The following is a 27908-nucleotide window of genomic DNA, read 5'->3' as shown; positions in this document are numbered from 1 at the left end:
GCTGAACAAAGAGCAGCATAAACCTGTACTGACAATGTTTCCCTACATTGTGGCCATGAAGAGTTGGGTGGGGTTTTTTCATATAAGGCTCTCCTTGACTTCAGGATGAATATCAAATATAAGGATAATTAACTTTCTTGTACTGTTTGATAAAAATGAATTCAACATCCTAAAATTAATGGCAATGATCTGCATATCTGGCCTGGTCCCCACTGATTTGATCCCATGAAATGCTACATTCTGTCATTGAAAGATAATAGGGCAACTTCCATAACTGGAACACTTACACTGACAAGAGAGGAGATAACCAAGTTAAAGAATTAAACAGGCAAATAGCCTAAATTAATTAAAATTATATAAAAAGATTATAATTGTCAGCTTCTTTTAACTGAGCAATTGTTCCAACTGAAGAGCCAGTTGAATATTAGTCCTTCCATTTGAGACACCTTTTTCTAAAAACCATGTTCTTTATGAAAACTATCATATTCTTTATAAATAAGCTATTTAAACTCCAATATGACAAACTGTTTCCAGTAGCAAAATTTATTTTGCATCTGGTTTATTTCAGACTTGAAACAGACTTCTCCTAAAACCATAAAGCTTTGTCAAGTCACCTGCAGTAATTCATAGTAGCTGAAAATCTTGTGCAACCCAGGGTTTGCATTTTTTTGAACTGCAAAAATATCTCAACTTCTTTGAAAATACTTACTCAAGTATATAGGAAAAGTTCACTTTTTCCACAAAAAGTAGATTATAATAATACTTCAAGTATTTACAGTTTATTTGAATGAAAATTATAATAAAATTTCAAATCTGAGCATAAATTCATAATTACTATATCATTACTTAATACAAGTTATGAATAATCATTCATTTTCTGCAGTAGTACTGTAACAGCAAGCCATCCTTCCTTCTACTCTAGCAGGCTGGAGGTGAAAGTGTTTTTCACCATTAGAAACTGAGATTCTCTGTGTGATCTTTTCAGCTTTGCACGACGGTTCTGGAACCAGATCTAAAATGGAAAGAGAAGGGATGCTTTTCAGAAATACAGCAGTGGAAAGTATTCACACAGCATTACACATTTGTATGGTGACAGCAGTTTGCAAGTTCAATATAAATTTTAAATCTGCAGATGATAGCATGTAGCTACCTGCTGTAATTTTAACACCATAGATGAAGAAAATAATATCCCCAGCTTAACTGGAAAGTAAGAATCAGCTTCACTGTAATTAATATAAAAACTGGTATTAAATTCAGTGACAGAATCAGACCCTGGAAGATCCCGAACATCTGGAATTCAGACACTTACGGTGCTATTTCTTCAGCTGCTTAACTATTTGCAACATCAAGTTTCCCATCAGGCCAAATATAATACTTGCATCAAAAGCCTGATAAACAACAAAGCAAAGCCCAAATTCTAATGTTTACAGTATGCTCCTTATCACACTGAACTACCTGGAAATCAATAATTAATATCCCTGAATAGATTTTGCTTTTGGCAGATAAAGACATAGGTTCAAACACTTATTTAACACATCTATGCTCTGCTGGCAGTCTTGCAAAATGTGCAGGCAGTCACACAAATTATGTCCATATTTGTTTCAAATACATTTTTCAAATATGGTGACAAGCAAAATATAAATATGATTTTAAGGAAATGATCAAGTTCTGCACATAATAACTAGAGATTAACAGAGCAGATATTGTGGAAATATTATAGTGATGAATACCTCATCAGTGCTATGGAAGGCTTTAGATTTCAGAAGGAATTCGATGGTTTCCATTTCACAAATCATTGAAGGCACATATATACATTGATTTAAACTGAGAATATTAACATCCTTGTTCCTGCTGTCAAACTACTTACTTATATAGCCAGAGAGTACATACAGCTGGAATTACAGAAAAGTTCAAATAAATTTTTATTTACCTGGATCCTGTCTTCATCTAACTCTAATTTGCGAGCTAACTCTTCTCTAATATCAATGCCGGGGTAGGAGTTCATTTTAAAAACATTTTCCAATACTTCAATCTGAGGAGATTAAACACACTTGTTGAATAGTTATCACTATGTTCATAGCAGTAAAACATAAAATAAATAAAATAACAGCTTAGTTTGTTCAACAGGAGACTTCTGATCAGTGTTTGCACAATTCTGATTCCATAGATAAAGAGAGGTCTGCTGAAACTAGCAACATTCCTGTTAATTTACACTAGTTCCTGATTACATTTCTCTCTGCCAAGGTACATCACACTGAATTTATCAGCTGTTAGAGGTTTCTTCCAACATTTTATTAAAACTACATTGTTACTCATTTATTAAGTAGGAGGAAAGCCCTACCTGGTTTCTAGTGAATGCAGTTCGTGGTCTTCTACCCCTGTACCAGCTCAATTCTCGTTTGAAAGACAGCCTTTCAGCGACTGAAAAATATTTTTCACATTTGAAAACTTTTTCCTCTTGCACTGGATCACTTCTAGCATGAAATAATGGATTTTCATAGCAAACAACAGGGATTTGCCGATGGGGATCACTGTCATCACCTAAAACTAGAAAGAACAAGAAAAGGAGAGCTTCAATTTACTGGTTTGCAGTAGAAACATGCCAATATTTTTAAAGGGTGAAAGCTTGAGAGGTTACAAAACAGACCGACTTACCCAAACTGCTGCATGCATCCATCCAGGGTCTCTGAGGTTTCCCAGCTGGAATGCCATCTTTTTTCTGCTCCAGTCCCAATATACTCTCAATTGAGAAGGAGCACTGTGTGGTTTTATTCTCTCCAAAGCCGGGCACCTTGCGCAGATCCGGAGAAGCTGCTGTGTTAGCAGCACACAGCGAGGGACCGGCCATGCCTTCGCCCTCAGCCAGCATAGCAGGGGTACTGTACTTGCATTTCTCCACAAGTCCTCCTTATAGCTATGTTGACAAGGGGGTTGGATTTGCAACGTCATTAATTAAAATCCTTTATTAGAAAGTTTTAGCATGTCAATGAAAACTCTCCCACCAAGAGGCACGAGGAGTTAATTGTTTATTTGTTTGCAAGTAATTAGCAACTAATGGTGACACTAGGGGGGCCACCAAGGGGGACAGAAAGTGTTATCTCTCCTAACCAGAGCATCGACTTAACTTTCTCAAAAGAAGCTGTGCACAAATATAGTACTTCTCTTTTATTTGAAATCATTAATGTATAAAATCAGTTTTTTAAAAAACTTTATACTCTAATGGACTCCACTTACCTAAACATAGAAGCATGATAGGAAACCAGTCAAGTAATAAGTAATCTCATTTAAGTGAATTTCCTTCCAAGGAAATTTAAAAAATAATCTCTTAATGCTATTAGGGTAATCCCGATGAAAATGCCTCTGTTTTTTCATATGCATATGTAATGGTGAACGTGGTCAATAAAACAACAATAGCTTTTGGCATAAGGCACTGTGCAGTGGGTTGGCAGTGTTGTCAAAGCTCAGTGTAATTGCCTTCCAAGTGCCTGGATTAGTTAATAGGAACAGTTGCACCAACTATTTTAAATAATTCATGCATTCATTTTTCTTATGAAAATAACTTTGTTGCAGCCTTTTTGAAACATACCAGATGTGAAATTTCCTGATAATTCTTCACTACATCAAAGCAAAACTTCAAGTAATAGAACTAGTACACTCAAATGTACAGGTTTAAAAGCATCCTTTTTCTCATAGATGCCTCTCCTTTCTCGTAGGTTTATAGCAAATAGAAGCATATTTAAATCCTACAGAGCAAACACTTAAAAAATTATGAGTAATGGGGAGAAAGGAGATAAAGGCTTTGTAATGGGGCTCAAAGTCAGATTTCATCCATTATAAAGAAAATACTGAGTATAACATTTTTATATTCAAGCTCATCTGTCAGTTACACAGCAGTTTACATCACATGCTCAAAACCAGCTTTTGGTTCAGGACAAGAAAAGGAGGAATTTCTGTAGAGACACTATAAAATCAAGATTTATCCAAAAATAACAGGCAAAAATGAAAACAATATTTTCATTTCAGGAGGAACAGTTACCACTCCTACTGGCCTTTGTGTTGTGCAGTAAGATTGCTGTCAAACCAAACTATTAAAAAGTGGTAATTCCAGAAGTGATCTTACCAAGGACACATCTCAGCACAGATCAATGGATCTTGAAGCAGCATCAATCCACCTGCAATGATCACTTGCAAGCTGAGCTCCAGCCACCATTTATAGACCTTAAGCCTTCACTTGAAAACTGTATTTCATTATTTTGGCCCATTAGTAATGACCAATACTACCTTGCAACCCATGTGAAATTACCTATAGACTTTTAGCTAAATACCTTTGTAGGGGCAATTAGAGCAACACAGCAAACATTAAGCTGGGAATACTAAGTAATCAATAATAGGAAAACTCACTGCTCCTTGGATATGCAAATCCAATCCTCTTACAGCATCACATACTTGATGAGGGAGCAAACTAATCTCCCTTTCAGACTTTGCACCACTATTTTTTGCCCAGGGACAGTGGAGTTCATCTCTTTAGTAGATGAAGCTCTGGTTCTTTATGGATGGGAAGCCTCCGAGGGCTGTTTACACCAGCCCAAGAGACCACACTGAGAGCTCTTGGGGGCTTTGCTCTGAAGCCCCAGCCCTTACTCTTGCTGCCTTTTGCTCTTCTCACGCACTGCTACTCCACTGCTGGGTCACCTTCCACTAGAGCCTGGGCAATATTTTTTTTCCAGGTTTTTTAAAAGGCATAAATGGTATATATTATCTTTCTTGATTACTTATCACACTCCAAAAATCTGCCTTTCACCACACCCTTACCACAACTTCTTTACCCAGCACTATTTCACCACCTCAGAAGTCATGCTGCATAAAGCTCTTTCAAATATGTTTTGAACATGAATAACAAGTATTATATTCAAAGCCAACTGCAAAATTCCCAAGTTTTTTAAAAGCAAGAATACCTCAAAATGGTAATACCAATTTTCACAAAACAAAAGCAGTTAGCTATTTCTTGGCTGAAGTAAAAGCTATTTTGGCAAAGGGAGATTGAGTGAATGCAGGTAAATTCAAGGTTAATCCAAAGTTGCCACTAGCAAAAGTATGAGAAACAGTGTTAAACAGTGAGAAACATTGCAAATAAAGCCTGCCTTATCCACACAGCTTTCACCCTCCAGCAGAGGCAAAATATTCTCTCCATAAGGGCACACATCTGGCATCCTCTAAAGATCTGTTCGCTGCTCTTCTCCCTGTTGACAAAGTGCCAAGGGTTAGTTCCCCACATTTTTAAGGCCTCTTAGTAGATATTTTGGAGAAAGAACAACAAAAAACAAAACCAAACAAAAACCAACCCCCCAAAAAAAAAAAAAACAAATCAAACAAAAAACCCCAACCCCACAAATCAAAAATCCCAAACAACAACAAAAAACCCCTCACACACTAACAAAAGACCTACAATACTGAAAACAGCGTAACACTAAAACCACGCTAAGAGGATTCAGAGGGATTCTTCAATTCATTACTATCACATTTGTTGCTGTCAAATTTGTAGCCCAAGTAAAACTTTTGGATGCCACTTACAGCTGTAAATACACAGAGCTAACTAAACCCAGTCCACTTAAAGTTACTACCTTCCTGAATTCCACTGGGAAAATGCATCTTACAGTACAAACCAGACCAATTTCTTACAGGAGACTGCTGTAGAACTTGGTCACAAGTTAACTGTCTCAAAACCAGAAAGCACATCTATTTATAGGTCATGAACCAATGTTAATGCCCTGTCATGTGGTTACAGGTACAAGACTTAGTCTTTAAAATACCTTGTAAGATAACCCTGAATTATTACCCTTGTTGACAGGGGAAGGGAGAGGTGCTGTGACTTTGTTTCAGTCAGGTGAGTCACCGGCTGAGCTGGTAAATGAATTGACTGAACAGAGCATTAACTTGGAAATTTCTTCACCATTCCCTACAGGGAAAAACAAAACAACACAACAACAAAAAAACCCTTAAATAACACCACCCACCAAAAAACCCAAACCAACAAACAAAAAAAAGCCACCTCAAAAATCTTTAATTGTTTGTAATTTAACACACCAGCCCTGTCTTTTATCTGCTTTTAAAGGTAAATCATGACCTGATACAACATAAAGACAGGTCTCCATAGCAAGACTGCACAATCATTATCATTTACTCTGCTGAATGACTTAATGCACTTTCTAATCTGTTCTTATACTAAGTTCACCTGGTCCCAAATAGGCAAAACCAACAAGGGAAGTGCCTCTTTTTTTTTTTTTTTTTTTTTTTTTTCCAGCTAAGAAGTATAATCAGTCTACAAAGTCTTGCTCTCTAAAAGTACCTGAAAGGAGGTTGTAGCCAGGTGGGGGTCAGTCTCTTCTCCCAGGTAACAAGTGACAGAACAAGAAGAAACGGCCTCAAGTTGTGCCAGGAAAGGTTTAGATTGGATATTGGGAAAAGTTTCTTCATGGGCAGGGTAGTCAGACACTGACAATCACCATCCCTGGAAGTGTTCAGAAGAGGGGAGGATGTGGCACTTGGGCACATGGTTTAGTGGTGAACACAGGCTGCTGGATTAATAGTTGGGATTGATGATTTTAGAGGTCTTTTCTAACCTTAGTGATTCTACACTAATTTCAGAGCTGAACCTGTGTTCAAGTTAACCAATGATCTGTTTCGATTCCTGTGAACCCTCAATAGTTTTGAGCATTTAAAATCAATCCCCAACCTATAGCACCACACTTCCTCAGTCTAAGGCAGCAGAGAGCCTTATTTTCTAATATCTAATCAGAATCTCCCATCTCAGCTTCAGGCCTCTTGTCCTCTCACTACAAGCACAGTAGAAGTGACTGGCCTCCACCTGGGAGGACCATCCACATGGCAGGGATAAGAGGCGACTTCCAAAAGGGACGCTCCAGGTAACACAGAATGAGGGCCAAAGATGCTTCATAACGGCAGGGACCCAAGCGGGCTCCCCCGCTGTGGGGTGGCCCCCAGGGTAATTGTTTATGAAGAGACGACAGCAACGCCCAGAGCACAAACAGAGCTGGGAGGGCACTTTGCCTGACACTCATGACCCGCACTGCCGAGCAGTCACCTGAGCAGGGACACGTCCCGGCTGCCTCAGCTCCGGTCCCCGCACGGAGCCGCTCCCGGTGCAGAGCCTCCGCCCTGAGGGGCCGCGCGCGAGCGACCCCGCCCTCAGCCCCCGCGCCTGCGCGCGAACGGGCGGGCCCGCCAGCCAATGGGCAGCCGGGCAGGCGGGGCAGGCGGGCCAATGGGAGGCCGGGCGCGCGGGGGGCGGGGCGGGACGTCCGGCGCCCGGTGGGCGAGGGTCGGTGCGGGTCGGGGCCGGCCGGGCCGGCGCGGGGGGAGCGGAGCCGCGGGGTCTCAGCGCGGCCGCCGCCATGCCCGGCATCGACAAACTGCCCATCGAGGAGACGCTGGAGGACAGCCCGCAGGTGAGACGGGCCCGGCGGAGGCCGCATCCGGCCCAGCCTCTGTTCGCCGGGCCCAGCGCTGCTTCCCTGTCGTTCCCGACCCCGGGACAGCCGCGGCGGTGGCCGGGAGGGAGGGGGACGCCCCGGCAGCGCGGCGGGGACTCTGCCTGCATGGCTCCGCGGGGCTCTGACAGTCTCGGCTCCGGCTCTCCGCCGCGGTCGTGCCCTGCGAACTCCTGCCCGGAGTTCCGCGGCGCCGTCGCCCCGCTGGCCCCGCCGCCGCTCCCGGGAATGCCGCGGGCCGGGAGCGGGGCCGCAGCTCCGGGCCCGGGTGCTGCGGGTGCTGCGGCAGCGCCGTCCGGGCAGTGCCGCCACCTGCTCCTTGATCCCCGCCCCCGCCTTCGCGCCCAGGCTTGATTTTGGACACCTCGTGACCACAAAACCCGTGTTGCCTTCTCAAAACGATTTTTCCTCTTTGTTTTTCACAAAAATCGCATTAAGGTTTAATAGCCCCGTATGAACGGCAGGTACTGGGTGAGGTTATCGCGGCGATGGTTAATGCGGAGAGTAGGTGGGAAGCACGTGGTGCCCGGAGGCCTCTCATTGCTCCGATTCTTCCCTTCCATTGCTAGTGCCTGATCTGTGTCAGCGATGCCCTGTAGTGCACTGGTGTTTCTTTTTAAAGTAGGAAATGCTTTATTTAATTGCACTGGTTTCTGTTGCTGGTAGCAGCAACACCAAGTCCTTGTACTGTGCTTCTTAGATGTGGGGAAAAAAGTTTGCAATATATTTTCTTTTATGGCAGGCTTTTGAATTAAAATCTTCTGATGCATTGTTTATATAGTGAGTGGGATGTCCTATATTGCAACAGCATGTGCATTGGTAGTTTTAATTCCTTGGCCATAGGAAGGGAAACTTTCACTTGTTAAATAGGGAATTTTAGCCTCTAAAATGACAGTCATTGTAGCAATTCTCTATCAAGCGGAAGGACAACTTAAAAAAGGCAAGAGAAGGCCATGCAGAAAAGGAATGTTCTTTCCTAAGGATAGTGCCCCAGATAGCTCAAATGCTGGATGTGAGATGCGATCTCGCCTCTAATGTGGGCTCTGGTCCAGGGGCAAAACCTGCTGTTATCTCATGAAGAGGAAAAAATTTTGGAAGTCTTATAATAATACTGATTTAAAAAAATTATCTCTTGAAGGTCTTTTCTTAGTATAAGGAGGTCAGAACCATTCATATTTACAGGAAATGTCAAATGTAACATGAACTTCAGGATCATCTGAGGACATTTGGGAAGCACATGAAAAAAATGTTACTTAATGGAATGTAATTGTGAATTCTGGAATCTTCCGTGTGAGGTTATTTGTGATGCAGACAAGTAAAGCCTAATTCAGCCCAATGAGGTGCTTAAACAATTGGATTTGCCAATATTGTCTTCTGTTTTAGGTAGAAAATTTGCATCTTTCAGTCAACTTAATATTTCAGGTGGATGCTGGGAGCCAGGTCCTCTAGTAAGGACTCAGTGGTCTTCTGTTAGGGTAGTCCATTTGTTGCATTAGTTAATTTCTGTTCCTTTGAAATCAGTGCAATGGAAATGGCAACAAATGGTTGAAGAAAGCAGAACCTTCTCTCTAGAGGCGTTGCTGTGACTTCGATACATTCATGCTGGAATATTGAAATGCTCATCAGCCTGGGTCATTGTTTAGTGCTGCACTATGGCCTGGAGTTCATGTTTCAGACACTGACTGTAGTTATATAAACGTCATATCAAACTTTTTCTGTGTCTGAGGGAAGGAAAGGCTTTTCTAAAATGTTCAAACCCATTCATTTCCTGTTGTCACAGGATAAAAATCTAACCATTGTGCTGTCAGGCCTAAACCAAGTGCCAAGTTTACATAGTCTTTTGCTATGCAAATTGCTATGCAAAACAGAGCAATTTAAGTATTAGCTTTGGACATATATTACACACACACATACTCAGTGTGTATTTAGAGAGAGCTTCTGCTCACACTGATTTGCATTCCCAAAGCATTGCACAACAAAAAAGCCAGGAGACTCTGGTATCACAGGCTCTGTCTTCTGTCGCTTGCAGTGCCCTCCATATGGTGGCATAGAAGGCTTAACACTGACTTCTAACGAGGTGGTTTCTTTGTGCAGCTTCTCCCTGGTCCTTTCCCATTTGCCTGCTCATAAACACGGGTTGAAAGAATCCTAAAGAGCATGCAAAATGATGCAGAGTTTTACTAGAAACACAAGTAAACAATGCCTAATTTTCTGCTAAGCAGAAGTCTGCTTGTTTACAGTTTCAGGTTAATTTCTTTCCATCAGTATCTCATCATATTATTTTGAATGCTGAACATCAATAACTGACATTTTTAAAATAAAACATAGAAATATATTTTTTTCAATGTCCGGTTTTAAAGAGTAAATATAATCCAGAAACCTTACATGATACTCCTTTAAAATTACAAGCTCAGGTTTATTTATGTTCAGGTGTAAAGGTCATGAGTGTATAATTCAGTGGTTATAGTAGCATGTAATTTTTTTCTTTTGCATTCCTTCGTGTATGTCTACTTTAATGGGAGAGTCAAGGCTGTTAGGATGACACATGTTGCCACACCTGGCAAAGATTTGAGTTCTTCTCCACCTCTTTCCACTTGTTTTATAAACTAGAACCAGCATTAAAGCTATTTGTTGTGTTGATTATGCTGTTTGATTAGATTTTTTAATATTTAAATATCTTTTAGACATTATATGGCATGACAGTAATTGTGATACAGCCAAGCATCTAATGCAAGTTAGAGAAAAGAATTTTATGTCAAAAGAATTGTTAAATAATATATTTTATATGAGTTTAATGTGTACTCTTTGATTATCATTGAAAGCAAAGAATTACTGAAGTAACTGAAAAAGACCTTCATGCTTCAAGGGGAGATGGACTAAAGACTTCAGTAATTTCAAGACAGTGTAGGGAAGACTAAAAAATAGAATTTCCAATTTCAAGTGTTTAACAATCATCGTTTGGGGAAAAAACAATTATGTGCTTGTGATTCCTTCAATTTTCTGTCTGGACATTAATTTTAGTGTAAGCCTAGAAACAAAACATTGCTAAAGTATTTTTTAGCAAAAAATACAATGTTTTGCTAAAACATTGCTAAAGTATTTCTTTCGTGGCTCTTGCAAGCACTGCTCCTGATCCTACAGCCAAGCATCCTGACCAGTGTTTTTAGGAAAAGCCCGTGTAGGCTGTGCAGAGTTACTGGTACATCCTCTGCTTTTTCCCCTTTGGGATTTTTGTCGTGGTGGAAGGAAGCCATTCAGTATCCTCATGGTGAGGAATAACCTTGCTTCCAAGTGCAAAGAGGATGCGAGAACATGCAGTCAGCATCTCATTTGAGCTTACAGGCAAATTACACCTGAGCAACCTGATTGCCTTCTCATCGAGTCAGTCATTTTGGCAGAAGGGAGAGCAGGGGATGTCAGTCACCCTGACTTATGCAAGGACTCTGACATGGTCTGGCAACATTCTTCTGGCCAAAAGGGAGAGGTACAGACTGTGACCTGAGTGGAAAAACTGGCTGGATAGTTGGGCTTACAGATAGAGATCAGTGTTTTAGTCTAATAGGTGGCCAGTGAGAAAAGAGGTTGATTTTTGAGGTGGATGCTGTTAAGCACCATCAGTGATGCAGGCAGTGCAGTAGGACACAAGAGTCATCAGGCTTGTGGGTGACACCAGCTAAGGAACAGACAGACTGACAAGCTGGGGTAAGGACACAAGGACAGATCTTTCCACTCCCTTTCAGCAGTGAGAAACATGTAGGTTGAGGACAATCAGATGTAGGTTGTATTGTTTGTTTTGGTTTGGTGTAGTATCTCAACCTTTTGATCACAGAATTGATGGTTATTCCACAGGTGAGTTATAGGTCCAAGCACAACCAGCAACTGTCTGTGTCCAGATTGGACAATATGGGACAGCCACAGCCTTTATTTGGATCTCACTGCAGGGGAAATGTGTATACCTGGCAAGCTGTTCAATACCAGTCAACTTCACCCTTCTCCTTAGGGAGGTACCATAGTGAGCCCAGTAATTGCCCACAGGTTCAACTTCTAACAGTTGTCCATCTCCCTTTGTCCTTTCCCTTCTGAAAATGTATTAACCTGAAGAGAGGCTGACAGTAGGAGGACAGCTGAGCTTGGATGTCTGTAAGATTCTTTGGCATGCAACAAGTATCATTCCTTTAAACGGGGCTGGAGGGTTTATAAAATTTTCAGTAATGAAACCTGAGATAATGCTATTTAAGTCTGAAATCCCATTATATTTAAATTCTTCTAACTTGTCATGTTCATGTTTTGGCTGTTTGATTGTTACAGACCCGCTCTTTGCTGGGAGTATTTGAAGAAGATGCTGCTGCAATATCCAATTACATCAATCAGTTGTTTCAAGCCATGCACAGAATATATGATGCACAGGTAGTGTTAGTGAAATTTTTGAATGTGTTATAAAGCTTTGGAACCACATTTCACGTCTCTTGCTTTATGTTACATTATTGTGAGCAATATGCTTTTCTTTAACTTCCATATTCTTTAAACGTAGAAGTGAAATAAAGTAAGAATTAATGATTGTTTTTCTGTATGTTAGGGAGTGGTAAAGACCAAATTCTTGTGATTCTTTTTGCAACAGAATTTCTGATGCCAAGTGAAATGATGTTCTCTGTTCTCCTAGTATCTCTAATGTATTTCCCAAGTGTTTGTAAAATGTTATACACGCTAAAATGATCTTGGTGTGTATAATAGTATGTACCAAGTGGGAGGTTGTTTTTTTACCCACAATATATTCATCTAGAAATAACTCCACTTTTTATGCCAGAAACAGAATCTATTTTGTATGTTTTTCTAAAAATTTGAGTTTATGGCTGTATTTTAAATTTGTATATACTTTAACTGTGTGAGTTTTTGTTGATTTTGATCTTTTCCCTTTTTTTTTTTAATCAGAATGAATTAAGTGCAGCAACTCATCTGACTTCAAAGCTTCTGAAGGAATATGAGAAACAGGTACTGCGTAAATCATTGTTGTCTGTGTGTGGTCAGGACTGTGTATTTTTGTAGCCTTTTATCTCCCAGAGCACAGTGTAGAATGTGTTTAGGTTTGGTCCAGATAAAATGAACTGCTGTAGTTGGTGGTTCAAATCTTTGCCAAAAGAATCTAGTGTCTTTATTTTAGTTCTTCTAACTAAACCAGAATGAAGTTCCTCTTACCATGAAGAATATTAATAAGTTCTGAAATATTTTACTTTTGGATGAGTTTTTTGGGAATTGCTTAGGGTGGCTCTGTTTTGTTTTTACTTTATAAACCTGTTTACCTTTAAATGCTTTAATTTTAATTTCAATAGTCACAAAGAGAAGAGGTTGCATTGCGATCTCCAATTAACAACCATAATTTACTCTGTGAGAATAATTCCATCTCTGAAAGCACAGACTCTGGAATCCATAACTTTCTTCCTTCATAACTATGAAGGGTTCTCTGTTTGTAGCTTTGCTGCTGAGCCCCCTCTTCTGAGACTAAAAATGTTAAAAACAAATACTTGCTTCTTTTAGGAGGCTGCTGTTCCCTATCCTCCTTCTCCACCTAATGGGGTGAACCGCTTCAGTGTATCTTAACTGTGTAATATTTTGAAATAAGTTTTGGGCATAGAGCAGCAATAGGGGATACACATCATAAAGTCACCCCAAGACAACCTGATACAGAGGTGATTAATCTAGTTTTGTGAATGGCAGAAAACACTGCAAACAACATAACTCTTTGGCTTTTCAGCGTTTTCCACTTGGGGGAGATGATGAAGTCATGACTTCCACTCTGCAGCAATTTGCAAAAGTGATTGATGAGGTAAGTGCTTGTATGTGCTTTGCTAACATTTTCAGGTACAGACTTTAACTTTGCCTAATTATTCCAGCCTTTTTTAAGCCAGGAGATACAGAAATGGCATTCATTTGTCAACAAGGTAATGCTTAACTGTATATTGCAGCATCTATTTAAAGTTATGTAACCTGAAGAGAAAAAACAAATTCAGCAAACTGAGGATACATTGCTGAGAAAAAATGTAGTTTAACTACTAGAGAGAGAGCCAGAACCATTACACAGTGGCAACTATTTACATGAGGGTATCTGTATTGCCTGATTTCAGGTACCTGACTGACAGAGGAGCCTCCTGCTGTCTCTCTTAGAGACTGACTCCTAGGACATACAAGTGAGCACCATTAAGAGCTGAATCATGATTTTTGCTGTGATCCCTCTCCTCACTTAAACAGCATTTTAGGAGGAGGATCACATTTTGTTCTGCCTCTGTGAGTTGTGGAAGGTGGGCTGTGACGTAGCTGGAGGGAAACTGGAGAAATAAACTGACTAGTCGTTATGTATGAGGCTCTTTTTGGACATGATCCAGAAAAGCTTAGACAAAAACTAAAGGTTTTCTTTAAAAAGCCAATGATGAGATCTGGGACCTAGAAAAAAGTAGCTGCAAAAAAAGGAACATTAAAAAATGTGTTTGAGTTGTACATGTTATCTTTTGAGTGACACTGATGTCCCGCTATTGTGATTTTATTTGGTTTCAGCACTGCTTTCCTAAGATTTCCTTCTTTTGTCTTTTTCAGCTCAGCTCTTGCCATGCAGTACTTTCAACTCAGCTTGCAGATGCAATGATGTTTCCTATTACCCAGTTTAAAGAAAGGGATCTAAAAGGTAGAGGACTTGACCAAATACTGGTTTTTATCAACAGCAGCAATAATAAAAACATAGCATTTAATCTCCATAGCTCGTTTCACTAAATAGAATACAGCACTTATTTTTCCGCTCTCAAAAGTATGCATCTCCCCATTTAGAAAGAAAATTAAGTTATTCCTATTAATGAGAGTATTGCAGTTGAACTTAACACTATTATTGTTTCAAAAAAAAATTACTTATATTAGGGAAGCACTTATCTTCTATTCAAGATGAACATTTAGCAGCTACTCAAAGATGTTAGAAAAGAAAAATTTTTAGGTAATTTGCATTTTCAGGAAAGATTTATATATTGTTTCATGACATCAATATAATTGCTGAACTAAACTCAAAAGGCAAAGTGCCAAAGCTGTAGTATTTACTATATTAAAATTTAGTAATGTGGTTCTTCAACCCAGCTGGTAATACAGGTGACTTCTTATGTGCAGCTTCCAGGTTCTTATTTTTGTAATAATTGTACCTTATTCTGCCTGGTTTAAAATAACATCTAATGTGTGTGATTATGATAGATTGTACTCAAGATACTGGAGTGAATAGACTGCTGTGGCAAATGGGCTTCCAAGTAGAAATTATAAGACTTAAACCCCAAGTAACTTGAATATCCCTGTTGTGAACATTCTAGAGTAGGTATACCTAAGCTATGAATATCATAAGTCTAAATTGAAATAAAAATGACAAGTCTTTCATAAGTCTTCTAACTCTTTATGAATCTTGGAAAATACTTCTTTGACAAGAGTTTGCAGCAAAATTATGGATTGAAAAGATTATGGATTTTTTTTTTTTTTTTTTTTTGAGCAAGGGATTGTGACTGTCCCAAGGCTGATATTACTTCTCAGGACCTGAAAAATCTCCCATTAGTACTCACTGAAGAGGCATCCCTGAGCCAATAATCACAAATTAAATTTTCTCACTGGAAGATTTAGCCACCAGCTGGTGTAGTTTGTAATGACCCCACACTTTATGGACTTCATAGGCACTTCTTGGACAGTTTTTTTGTTTGCTTTACCACAAAGTTGACCATGGCTCTCTGCTGGTTTATACTGTAATATGGCAGAAATCACAACCAAGATGAGAACAGGTGTAAGGTATTGTGCTGGTTCCAGTTCCCTGACACAGTGAGACAATAACCAGCTGGAACCTGGCTGATTTTAGCTAGGATGAGTCCCTGTGTGTTTTGGGCTTTGCTGCTCCCATCTCCTTGTGCTTCCACTTCCCCAGCTCAAGCCAGAACCCATACTGGAACTAGAGGTGACACATTTGTATTGATGATGACTTTCAAAGACTTTTGAAAAGAAATTCTTCCTTACATTATTACAGAACAGTATTTTTTTTGGTAAGCACAGAAATGATCCTCAGGTGCCAGGTAGGAGCAGACTTGTCTGGCCATGTAGTACCTTGTGCTGGTAGCTCAGTATGGTACAGGGTGTTACCTTCAACTGTTCAGGAGTGAAACATTACATGAGAAACTGTAATACATGACTGTTATGTTAATAACGACTTACTTAAATTGTGATATGTTGTTTTTTTAGAGATACTAACTCTAAAAGAAGTTTTCCAAATTGCAAGCAATGGTAAGTGTAAAGCACTTAATCTTACCAATATTACAAGACAACAGTATTGCTGTAGATTATTATTTGTACTTAATTAGTGGAGTTAAGCCTGCAGACTTAAAGTAACTAATTAAGGTGTAATTTTAGGCACTCAACTTTCCCTGGTTCACTTGTAAATCCCTGGTTTGTGTACTGAAGCATTAAGGCAAATTGAAAGGGTTTTTTTACAACAGCTTAAGTGTATGTAAGGTTATTAAATAATGTAGAATATGCCACCAGAATTACAAAACACGTAAGGTGCTAGCTCACTTCTTAAAGTCAGGACCGGATCAATAAAAAAATGCTACCTCCTTAAAATGAATTTCATAGTTCTCTTGCCTATTGTCAGAAGTTATTTTTTTAGCTACCTCTAATAGATCCATGAAGAGAACTTATTATTTAAGTAAGATTCTGCTTCTCTGAGTGAAAATTGCTTCATTTCATATGGATTTTCTAATGTGAAGTTTCTCTACATAATGGACAGTTCTTTGAAAAATAGTGGATGTTTAGGGAACTTTGTAACAATTTTGCATCATTTGTGTCTGGTTAGAATTTTTCTTCAGCCCAGGTATTTGTAGCAGTGAAGTGATTATAGGCAGACAAGAACAATTCATCAAGGTGTTAATATGATTGAACTTTTCATTCAGCTGTCTGTGTAACACAGTGATATAAAAGGTTTTCTGCTCTGTTTCATAAGTCACTAATTTATGAAAATGATCATAAATTCTCTCTTGATTGCTTAGACCACGATGCTGCCATCACCAGATACAGTCGGTTGTCAAAAAGAAGGGAAAATGAAAAGGTTTGTAAAACAAAATCTTAATGTAAAGATTTTTAGAGAAGAAATAATTTTCATCTTATATATATTTATGATGGAACACAATGTATGGCAGATTCCATGTGCCATTTGATAGTTTTGCAGTCTAGACAGAAAAGCAGGTTTCTCCAATACATTCCTGTCCTTGTAACACTGATAATGCTTTAGGAACAGTATTGTGATACCATATGCAGTTTGTTTTTGTGAAGAAATAACCACACTTTCCAGGGAGAAAAGAATGCTGTATTTGTTTTTCACATATCTCATGTTTAAATTATAGAAGCAGAATTGCAAAATAAGATATGCAGCTGCTGGTGATAGAGGGTAGAACACGGTTGTGGGTTTATCCATGCGGGCTATAAAGCTGTCTAGAAGGCATGTGATCAATGCCAAGTCTCAAACATTCCTTTTTCTCCCTCCCCCTGTGTCTCTTCAGATCAAGGCAGAAGTTACAGAAGATGTATATACTTCAAGGAAAAAACAGCATCAGACTATGATGCATTATTTCTGTGCATTAAATACTCTCCAGTACAAGAAGAAAATTTCTCTGCTAGAACCCTTGCTAGGATACATGCAAGCTCAGGTAATTTCAGATTCTGAAAGCTATAGGTCTGAAAGAAGATGTAAAAGTACTTCATGAAGGTTGATGTACTGAAATCCATTGCAAGACCTCTTTGGCAATCCAAGGAAGGAAATGGAGAAAAAGACCCACCCATCCACTTCTTGGAGCTGCCAAAGCTGCAGCCCTCATGGTGCCATTAGCTGGCACTGGTCATTGCCCACTCACTGCAGGAATCTCTTCATGAGATGTCCTCACTGCCATCAGAGAGTCTTTTAGCAAAGCCTGGGTGACAAATAAAAAGGTTAATTTTTCCTTAAAACCTAGATGGCTGAATTTGATATAATGCCTAAATTTTCATTGCTGGGCATTTGATTCCACTAAAGGGAAGAGCTGATTAGAGGTTTCCTGCAAGGTCACATGGAAGTGTACCTTCTCAGCAAGTAACATGGAGACAGTTAAACTCATTCCTATGGCAGCTATTCTGAAATGAGATAATCATCAAAAGCCACATCACCACTGTTCTCAATCAAGGCTGTGGAAGAGCCAGAATGCTAAAAAACATTCTGGTTTGGTTTTGCTTAATATAAGTAAGTTCCTCATTGGTTTACTGGAGGATGGATGTAACAGAAAATACAGCCATGATAAAGTTATTTGGAGAGACTTTATTTGTATTTTCGGAAGTATGTCATTAAGCATGGGATTTGGGTTTTTTTGCAAGTCAGACTTTCCAGTATCTGGCACTGCCACGTGACCTGAGTAGAAATTAACTTCTGCATATTGTCTGAAAGCTTTCCAAAGGCAAGAACTCTTGCTTTCTTTTGAAACTTTGCAGCTTGTATTTAAGAACCACGCTCTGCATGTTGTGTGCAGCAATCTAGTGCAACCTGTTGCTTAGGTGGAGCTTTTTGCTGAATCTAAGAAACGGAAGGGTAGGGCCATGTCCCAGGGCTTCCTGTCCTGAAACTTCTCCTGGCTAACCTCAGTTTAGCTGTGGCAGATTTTCTGGCCCATTGTGGAATACCCTGTACTTAAAATACATATTGTTAGTTCCCTGTGGATGGCCCTGGACAAATCCTCACAGGTTTGTTCTTTCCTATGTGCCCCAAATAACATCCCCATAACAGCAGTTAGCAGAGTGGTGGGCTTGAAAAAGGACAGAGAGGCATTGGGAGTTTTTTCCAGGGCAATTCCTGTGTGTTTCTGTATTTCCTCCAGGCAGCTCTGGGTACACCTTGTGACACAAATCCCACTGCAGGGCCAGCAGCAGCCTTTACCTGCAGCCACAAACACACATTCTGCTGCTTTTAGTAAGAGGCTTGGGTGGGAATGAGGGATGAAAACAGATTTCTGTGAGAAACTTTAACCTCCTATGACTTCATCTGTTAATTGTTAGTGTAGTTTTATTGATGACTAAATTCTCCCTTTTCCTCCTTTTTTTTCCTAAAGATAAGCTTTTTTAAAATGGGTTCAGAAAATCTTACTGAGCAACTGGAAGAATTTTTGACCAATATTGGCACAAGTGTGCAGAAGTAAGTTGGCTTTGTTGAATTTCAAACTTTTATCAAGACAATTATTTTTTTCTGTTTCTACTTACTAATAAATTATCTTTGTTAATAACGCATTTTTTTATCTTAGTGTTCGCAGGGAAATGGATTGTGAAGTAGAAAACATGCAACAAACTATAGAGGACTTGGAAGTGGCCAGTGATCCACTGTATTTGCCTGATCCTGATCCTACGAAGTTTCCTGCTCATAGGAATCTGACACGGAAAGCTGGCTATCTCAATGCAAGAAAGTAAGGTTAACTTGTTATTTAAAAATCCAGAGCATTTAATTTTGGGAAAGGAAAACTAAGGAAGTTGAAATTTTTTTTTTAATGTTAGCTATGCTGATTTTACATATTTAGTTGAATAAGTCACATAGGACCTATTCTGTTTCTTTCTTTGGACTTCTTAATCTAATTAATATTAAATTCATTGTTACACTGATGTAGTGTCATTCAGGTGCAAAGCATAATTATCCTGATTTCAGTCTAATTTTGCCTGAATTTTTACAGTTTAAAAAGAAAGCTTTTGAGTGTGTAATTTCTCTGCATCCTAATGGGGAAGTAACAAGATTCTGTCTATTAGGATTGTTCTGGAAGTGTCTGAGATGGATTGTCTTTAAATGCCTTAAAGCCTTGGGATCCAAGTTATTAATAAAGCATTGTAATCTTGACCTAAACAAGGCAAAACACTCTTAACTAAAATCCCCTTTGGAGGAGCTTCTGGACTCCATGCAGTAGCAGCTCCTTGTCCACAGGAGGGAGCTTTGCTTCTAATGAAGTCCAACAGCTGTTTTTCAGAGTTATTAAATGTAAGTTATAACATTCAGATTTTTTCAGTGTAATTTATATAATAAGCCCCAAGAAATTTAAAAAAAAAGTAGATTACTTTTACAACAACAATTAAAGTAAAATACTCACTGAATGAGGCATGAATTTCTGTATTAGAACACAATTGCAGCAATTAATATTACAGAGTGAGCAAAAAGTGAGGCTAACTGAGGATCTCTTTATCTTTTAGTAAGACAGGGCTGGTATCTTCCAGTTGGGAGAGACAGTTTTACTTCACTCAAGGTGGAAATCTGATGAGCCAGGCAAGAGGTGATGTGGCTGGGGGACTTGTCATGGACATAGACAATTGCTCTGTGATGGCTGTGGACTGTGAGGACAGACGGTACTGTTTTCAGATAACGTCTTTTGATGGCAAAAAGTGAGTGGTCTTACACTGCTGCTTCTTGTAGGAAATAGAGAAAAGAAAGATGGTCTGTCTTTAGCCAGATGTTAGCTTGCTATATTTTGTGGTTACTTAGAAGCAAAATCTAGGATGTCCTTTTACTGTCTGATGTCTGGATTTTTGTTTATAAGCGCTCTGATGTAGCAGAGTACTATTTCAGAATAAGATTATGATAATCAGTTGACAGTCATGTATTATTGCATTTTGTGAATACTGAAGTATTACATGGGCACAATTAGAATTTTGTTGCTTTTCTGTTTCCAGCTGAAAGGAAAGCATAGGTTCCTCCCCTCCGTAATTAACTGCTGACTGCACTCAGCACAAACACAATCTTCAGCCTTCCATAACTTGTTTTTCAGTGTGTAAACATGAAAATGTAGTTTCCTGGCTGACTGTATTTGTGAGGCGTTTTAAATATACACAATTGTCTTTTCCATTCTCCTCTTTCAGGTCTTCAATCTTACAGGCAGAAAGTAAAAAAGATTATGAAGAGGTAAGCTTATAGGAGGTGTGCATGGAGCCCAGTGATTTTCTGCTGTACAGAAAGAATACATTCCTAACCATAGCTGCATACTGCATATTTTTTCTGTTTCTTCTTATTAATAGATTATCTTTGTTAATAACACCTTGTTTATCTTAGTGTTCCAGTTAGTTTCCTCCTTCAGAGAAAAGTTGAAAAGCCAGGAACAGGAGCGGATGGTTTTCCAGAGCAGAGAGAGAAAGGAGATTCTAGCTTGCAGATGCAAGAAATGAGCAAACTCCACAAAAGCCAAATTGAATTTTTATAATGTTTTGAGGAAACAATGTCATCTGCAGCACAGAATAATGAGTTACAGAGAATCCTGATGAGGGTTTTTTTTAAATCCTCAGAGTTGTGAGTTAAACTTTCTTTAGTTTAGTTTTAGTATGACTAAAATAATTTTTGTGAGTAAAATCTAAAAGTGTAAGGTGCAGTATGCAGGTGGCAGCAAATTTAATGACAAGCTGGGTGTGCAGAATACTTGGCTCCTTGAATTTACAAAGGAAGTAGAAAAAGTGCTGAAACTAGGAATTCAATCAAGTTTGTTTAGAAAACATGACAAATGATTTTATTTTCTTTTTTCTTCCTCTTTTTCAGTGGATATGCACCATAAACAACATATCTAAGCAGATATATCTAAGTGAAAACCCTGAGGTAACTTTACTAAAATGTATAGTTTTCAGTAATATGTTTATATTTATATTTCTATAGTAAATTCATATTGATACAAACTTACATAATGATTTTTACTTGCTAAATCAGGGGAATTGGCCCAATAAAAACTGTTTTATAACAGAGCACGTATCTATATATGAAGTGTGTCTTCATGGGTTTTAGTTCATAGTCGAGGGCTGCATTTGTCAAATGAGATTTTTTTCTTTCCTGGCTACATTTGCTTGTTTTACCAGACTTACCATAGGAACTTTTCTCTATTGCTGGCTTTTATTAACATTGGCAGTATTGTAAAGCCAGTGTGTTCACTTAAATTGAGAAACTTAACATCAGGATTTGTGTTAGAAAAAAAATGAGAAGAAAATGCTGCAGGTGTGTTGGTGAAAATTTAAGAATGCAAGATTCTCATGAAGGGTTGAATTTGTAACTTCTGCCAACTGCATATAAATAAAACGAAAATCTTATTTTGAGAAGAATGTTTTCAGTTATTTTTTCCCATCTCTGCTGCAGGAAATTGCTGCCCGTGTGAACCAGTCAGCTCTGGAGGCTGTCACTCCTTCTCCTTCCTTTCAGCAGAGGCATGAGAGCATGAGGCCAGCTGTGTAAGTGAAGCAACCAGAGGGCATCTGAAGTGCACATATAGAAAAAGAATCCTAGATAAAGTTCCAGGGGGGAAAAAAATGCCTAACAAACCTACAAAACTTTCTGTGTTCAGAACTAAATCTTTGATAGGCCAGAGGAAAATTTCCTGAACACACCTTTCACTGCTGAAGCACTGTTGAGCATCCATGGTTACAGGTAATCCCAATGCCAGCAGGTGGACAGTTTGGTTGGTTTCATCATGTCTGTTTTGTTGCATGATTTCATGATGAGATTTTTCTTCATATATCCTACTCCTGGAAGCAGACCTCAGATTGTATTATACTTAATATGTGATTATAGATTGATGTTAAAACAATCTGATGCAATTATTAATGGAAGTAATAACTTTAACTTAAATTTGACTAGGTACATGTATTTGTTTACTATACCTTGATCTTCAGGTTTTTTAGTTTTTGGTTTGTTTTACATCTAAGTTCTGGAATATTGCATTGGTGTCCCCTGTGGTTTAATTTATTATCAACCAACCTCCCTAATTCTGCCTTTTTGGTTTTGTTGTAGACAATCTCGTCCTCCTGCAGCTCGTACCAGCAGCACAGGGTCACTGGGATCTGACTCAGCAGCTCTCTCAGCACTTTCCTTGGATTCCCTTGTTGCCCCTGACACTCCCATCCAATTTGACATAATATCTCCAGTCAGTGAAGATCTGCCTGGCCAAGCAAAATCTTCAGGGCAATCGGGCAGGTAGGAAATGGAGAGACAAGGAAAAGATCCCTAAAGTTAATGTTACTAATTCAAAACTAAACAAACAAGAGAACCACATTTAAGGTGCATCTCCAGCACACACATTGCCTTTTCCCTGACTGATGTCACAAATTCTGCAGTGGCCAGTGAAACAAAACAGTTTGTTCAACTGTTAAATGGAATTGTAAAAAAAGGCTTAATTACATCACTAGAGTCAAGGTGTAGTTTTCTATTTTGCAGCAGCTTTTCTTGCTTTAACAGCCAATGCTTTTATTTATTGATTTATTTTAAACTTTTGGTTTCATGAAGTATTTTCCTTTCCTATTGCTTGCTCACCCAGCAGCTTGGGTTATTTCCTCTTGGAAACTCAAGAGAAATTTGGTAGCCCTGCCTCCAGGTGATGATGGCATATGATGACACTCCTCTTAAGCTGAAAGGTGAGTGAAAATGATCTAGGCTTCTAGAGTAATTTCACATACAGACAAGTTAAAATCATCTAAGAGTTCATCCCAAAACATAAAAACATTTTCTCCTACTTGTTACTGTATTTGAGTGGGAGATGTACTAAAACCCAAAGATCTGTAAATCATCACTGCATTTCTAGAATTCAGATATTAAGAAAATGTATTTGCAGATCCAGCTGCTCTTAACAACAACAAAAACAGCCAAAGAGATTAAAACTAATTTATGTGACTCTGGTCACAAAAATGTGTTATATCCCCCTGCCTTCTAGGAAAATGTTTGAATTTTGAATTGCATCTTACAGATGTAAGAGGTAAAATTATATCTATTTTTTCTTTTTTTTTTTTTTTGACAGTTTTCTTTTTGTTGTTGTTTGGTATAGCAGCATAAACAGGAGGCCAACTAGATCTTTCAGAACATACTGATCTAAACTAGACTTGAACTGTATTGCAGGAAGTGGAAAGTTTAAGACTTAGCGGAATTCCTGTGGTAGCCTGGTCTAGCTCAGCTGGTCAGAGCAGGGTGCCAGTAACACCAAGGCTGTGGATTCAATCCCTGTATGGGCCATTCACTGGAGAGTTGGGCTCGATGATTCCAACTCAGAATATTCTGTGATGTCATCAGTTATAATTCTAGTCTAGAAAATAGTATTTTTCATAGCAGAAATGATAGAGTTGAGCTCAGTATTTTCAGTTAACCATCACCTTCAATAAAGAACTGCAGTGTTTGTACAGATAGGTAACACATCTGTTATTAAAAAAGAAGTACTTTCCTTGGTTTCTGATACTGATGACATATTTAAATTTTATCTTTGCCTTTTAAGAGATCCTGTGAGATTTTGCATTTACTGTTCCAGTTTAATATTAAATGACAAGGGAACTCTGAGCAGTAGAAGATGCTAGTAGAAGGAATTTGCTTTTACTGTAATTACACAAGTCAGCATTTAATGGGATGGTTCTTGATTGAGTCCATGGTATCTAAACATTGTAGCAATGCCATCTTGACTTCAGAGTTCGATCTAGAAAAATTTTAGTACTTTAAACCAGACATCTCTTAGTTAAAAGATTTTTGATAATTGATGAAATAAAACTGGCAGTCAGTATGATGTGTAACTGAACTTTTTTTCCCTCATAGTTCTGAAATCTGCTTTTAGAACCCTATTAAGGTGACACTTTCACTAATCCCATAAAAAACCTAATTTGAAGTATACTGAACGCTTGCCAATAGCTTTTCAGCTACCAGTTAGCCAAAGAGAAAGGGTGATTTCCTCTACAAGTTTTAAATAAAATTTCCCCATTTCCTGTGCTCATTCCTTTACTGTTTTTGAAAAATGCAGACTTGGAAGCCTAGAGTATTTTCACTTTTCTTTGTAACTGATAGTAATTCTGTCTTCAAGAGCCAGAAATAGCCACATTTCTCTTGACCCTCTAGGAGTAAAACCCCAGTGATGTTTTGAGAAAGCTGCATTTGAAACAAACCCAGGGGCTTCTCCTGAGTAAGTAATTAAGTATCTTGAGAGTGATGAGAAGTGGGTGCTCCTGTGGAGTACTGAAACGGCTTTTGGCTGTGCTTCCTGAAGCTGTTCTGTGAAATTTCATCCCCTAAAACTACACCTTTTCAAACATGAACAAGGTTTTGGTTTGGGCTTAATTAAAATACAAAAAAATCCCATGTGAGCAAAACTTTCTGTGGCAGCAATAGGACAATAATATCTGGTATTTTTCCAATAATGTGGGTCCTCAAATACAGCAATTTATGTCTCACTCCTCATGAAATTGCTTCTCCTTATGATTCATGACACATTATTCCTCCAGATGACAAGTTTGTTGAACTCATTATATGTTGGTATTTGACACAGCATGAGACTACTGCACTGTCCATGAATGGTTCCTCTAATCTGACTCCTGCTTTAATGTTTTCGTTTTTTAATAGACGCACAAATCCTTTTGGTGAATCTGGAGGCTCAAAACCTGAAACAGAAGGTAAAACAAAAATTTTATTTCATTGCAAACTGAAAATAAATTTTGAAAATTGTAGTTCTGTTTTCATCTCTAGGTTCTCTCTTCTAATTTAACACCAGTTTTAAAATGCTTAATTACACTGCAAGATATTTGATAAGTTAAAACAAACTACTCTCTGAAGATCTGTTGTAAAAATGTGTTCATTAACCAAATGAGAAGATGTGTGACATGCTGTGTAGTAATTACACCTCTAATTGCTAAGTAGGAGCAATCTCTTTCCAAGTTAGGAGGAGTTTGGAGTTTTCTTGACTGCAGTCCACCTTTGGTTTTGAATGGGAAACCCAAAATGGAGTTTGTTTTTTTCAATGCTTTTCTTTTTTCATAGATTCAATTCTTCATCAGTTATTTATTGTAAGATTTCTTGGCTCTATGGAAGTGAAGTCTGTTGAAAGCCCAGATGTTGTTTATGAAACAATGCGTCAAATACTCGCAGCTCGCGCCATCCATAACGTTTTCAGGATGACAGAATCACACTTGCTAGTCACTTGTGACTGTTTAAAGTAAGTTTGCTTCCTGACTTCTACTGCTGTTTATTTACAGAATGATCTTCTTTCACTTTGGTAAAATTTACTTTCTGGTTTGTCTTTAAAAACAAATTTTTAGGTTAATTGATCCACAGACACAAGTTACAAGACTACGAGTAAGTAACTTTCCATTTTAAGATAAATACCCAGCAATGTAATTCTTTTACTTTAAAAATACTATTATTAGATGATAGCAAAAATCACTGATTGCATGAGATTTCCAGCCAAATTTCCAGTGCAATTAGGAGAGCAAGACATTTGGAAACACGTGCAAATGAGGTTTACGGGAGTGATTTCAATACGCCAAATTGGCTTTTGAGGCTCCCTTCTCCCCGTGTTCTGAGAGGGTAAAAGAGTAAAGAGAGAACATTAATGATGGAGTCACATTAGTTCTGAAGTCCAAGAGGGTTTGTTTGCTGTTTGGTTTCTCTGTTTGGTTTTGTTTTTAATGCATAATTACCTTGAAGTTGTTGGATGGTTTCTAGTTTGATTTCTTGTTTTTCTACTTCATTATAAAAAATGCACTTGAAAGGAGTAAGTGGAATTCATGTTAGGATATCAAAGAAGGCCAGCTTAATTCTTCAGTAATAGCAGTCTTTATTCTTCATATTTCAAAACTATTCCCTCTTTCCCTTTTTATGCACAATTTATGGTCTGTCATTTAATTTCTTTGTGTTTTTAAAAACATTCTGTTTTTTGGAGGCTCTGAATTGCTTTCCTTTTCATAAAAGGAAGTCTTGAACATAGAAAAATATCTTGATATTTAAAGTTTAACATTGTTCAAAAATGCTCCAAACCTGTAACCTTTTACAGGTGAGATAAATCAACTGAGGGTATGTCCCATATGCTAAATGCAAACACCTAATCTTAAGAAAAACTCATCCTGTCAGTTTATAGCAGCTGTAGTAGGGGCTCTCAGTATTTAAAAATTTTATCAAACGATAAGTCTTAAAAAGATAATTTGAAGTCCAACCTCTTTTAGGAATAAGAATGCAAAAGTTTTCTTCTAACAGACTAATGAGGGTATGTGATTTGTATGAGTTGGGGTTTTTTTTCTTGCTTATACGATTAGGAGAGCTAAGCTAATTGCAGTAACCATTTTTGAGTAGTGCCTTTAAATGGAACTAAGTATTGAAAACTTAGTCACAAATGTAACTATAATGAAGGATTAAAACAAAAAAGGAGTGTATCCACATTTAGGAAGGTGCCTGACCCACACTGCAAATTACCTCTTCTTACATGGAGTGTATTTTCTGACATTTGCTTGTCTTTGGAATTTAGTCCTTGCTGTCCAGTTTGTTTGTGTTTCGTAATTACATTTGTGAGGTAACTTCTTGTGCTGTGGTTTTGCATTAATTAATGTGCAATATATTGAAACCTCATGTAGAAAGTATTTGGAATCAGTTTTAATCTCTCCATATTTGATCCTTTTGGCAGTTTCCTTTGCCCAATGTAGTTCTGTATGCTACACACCAGGAGAACAAGCGCCTGTTTGGATTTGTGCTTAGAACTTCAGGAGGGAGAGTGGAGAGCCGCCAGACTTCCATCTGCTATATATTTGAATCAAATAATGAAGGGGAGAAGGTATTGGTGATGGTTGACTTGTACCAGTTGTGAATCTGGATTCCAAGATGCTAGATCCATTCAAGCTGTCTAAGGGATTTTTTATGTACTGAAAATGTTAAACCTGTCAGTTTAAGTACCTGCAAGTGCTTTAATGTGCTGTTATATCTAATTCTGATGCTGGCATAAATTTAAAGGCATTTTTAATTATTTCCTATCTGTTTTGTGTTTAGATTTGTGATTCTGTTGGACTGGCCAAACAGATAGCTTTTCATGCAGAACTGGTAAGAATCTTTTTTGGGGCAAGGGATACTTGGGAATGGAAGGAAGGGGGTATATTTAATATGGTTAATAGCTTGTATTCTGCAAGATGCTTGTAGAGGCAGTAATACTATTGTGTATTTTAAGGGATTTTTTCCCTAGAATTTAAATTCAAATGAAAAGACTGATCAATATCTACTGTAGAACAATATTCAATATAGGATTCATTTTGCTACTTTTAACAACCATACGAGTCCTTTAAAAGCAGAATAATCAAAACAGTGATGTCAGTCTTGAGCAAGCTCGTATCAATCAGTAGTGTATCCGACATCTCAGGCTGTTGTTATTAACTTTATTTACATTTTTGCCCTTCAGGATCGAAAAGCCTCAGAAAAGCAGAAAGAAATAGATAGAGTCAAAGAGAAACAGCAAAAAGAACTGAATAAACAAAAGCAAATTGAGAAGGTACCTTTCATCATTATTTCTTCATATTAGGTTTTTTTTACTTACTTTCTTTTGCAGTTTTGTCCAAAGCTGTCCACTGATAGATGATTTAGAAATCATCATAATGGTATCT

The 27908-nt window shown here is 38.2% G+C and overlaps 2 protein-coding genes across 3 annotated transcripts in view; one reads left to right on the top strand and one right to left on the bottom strand.

Moving 5' to 3' along the window:
* Positions 1-759: 759 nt before the first annotated feature.
* HESX1 (HESX homeobox 1) lies at positions 760-7194 on the bottom strand. Of its 2 annotated transcripts, none has more exons than XM_048315166.1 (7): positions 7103-7194; positions 5811-5956; positions 4121-5240; positions 2656-2914; positions 2342-2547; positions 1931-2032; positions 760-1012 (listed from the first exon to the last, which is right to left on the bottom strand). In XM_048315166.1, the coding sequence occupies exons 4-7, from the start codon at positions 2867-2869 to the stop codon at positions 914-916; spliced, it is 621 nt and encodes a 206-aa protein (XP_048171123.1). In that variant the 5' UTR covers positions 2870-2914; positions 4121-5240; positions 5811-5956; positions 7103-7194; the 3' UTR covers positions 760-913. The 2 variants fall into 2 exon arrangements, with proteins under 2 accessions (XP_048171123.1, XP_048171124.1); XM_048315167.1 differs by having other exon boundaries at positions 5837-5956.
* Positions 7195-7343: 149 nt separating this feature from the next.
* Positions 7344-27908, top strand: part of APPL1 (adaptor protein, phosphotyrosine interacting with PH domain and leucine zipper 1) — a 26077-nt gene continuing 5512 nt past the window's right edge. Inside the window, exons 1-21 of the mRNA XM_048315283.1 lie at positions 7344-7466; positions 11817-11915; positions 12438-12497; positions 13258-13329; positions 14094-14181; positions 15750-15791; positions 16553-16611; positions 17063-17209; positions 18635-18717; positions 18824-18982; positions 19752-19940; positions 20415-20457; positions 21082-21138; positions 21667-21758; positions 22318-22500; positions 24895-24944; positions 25309-25483; positions 25587-25623; positions 26945-27091; positions 27304-27354; positions 27707-27796. Coding sequence (XP_048171240.1) covers positions 7413-7466; positions 11817-11915; positions 12438-12497; positions 13258-13329; positions 14094-14181; positions 15750-15791; positions 16553-16611; positions 17063-17209; positions 18635-18717; positions 18824-18982; positions 19752-19940; positions 20415-20457; positions 21082-21138; positions 21667-21758; positions 22318-22500; positions 24895-24944; positions 25309-25483; positions 25587-25623; positions 26945-27091; positions 27304-27354; positions 27707-27796 — 1977 coding nt within the window. The 5' untranslated portion in view covers positions 7344-7412. The remainder of the gene's footprint in view (positions 7467-11816; positions 11916-12437; positions 12498-13257; positions 13330-14093; positions 14182-15749; positions 15792-16552; positions 16612-17062; positions 17210-18634; positions 18718-18823; positions 18983-19751; positions 19941-20414; positions 20458-21081; positions 21139-21666; positions 21759-22317; positions 22501-24894; positions 24945-25308; positions 25484-25586; positions 25624-26944; positions 27092-27303; positions 27355-27706; positions 27797-27908) is intronic.

The sequence above is a fragment of the Corvus hawaiiensis genome, chromosome 11, assembly GCF_020740725.1.
Source record: "Corvus hawaiiensis isolate bCorHaw1 chromosome 11, bCorHaw1.pri.cur, whole genome shotgun sequence".
Taxonomy (NCBI): domain Eukaryota; kingdom Metazoa; phylum Chordata; class Aves; order Passeriformes; family Corvidae; genus Corvus; species Corvus hawaiiensis.
This window is presented reverse-complemented; position numbering and strand designations above follow the sequence as displayed.

Excerpts from the sequence above, each read along its gene's own strand:
- HESX1 (XM_048315166.1), bottom strand. The coding sequence starts at position 2,869 with ATGCTGGCTGAGGGCGAAGGCATGGCCGGTCCCTCGCTGTGTGCTGCT. Across the intron at positions 2,548-2,655 it reads GGATGCATGCAGCAGTTTGG|TTTTAGGTGATGACAGTGAT; the intron begins GTAAGTCGGTCT and ends TGTTCTTTCTAG. Across the intron at positions 2,033-2,341 it reads CTGCATTCACTAGAAACCAG|ATTGAAGTATTGGAAAATGT; the intron begins GTAGGGCTTTCC and ends TAATCTCCTCAG.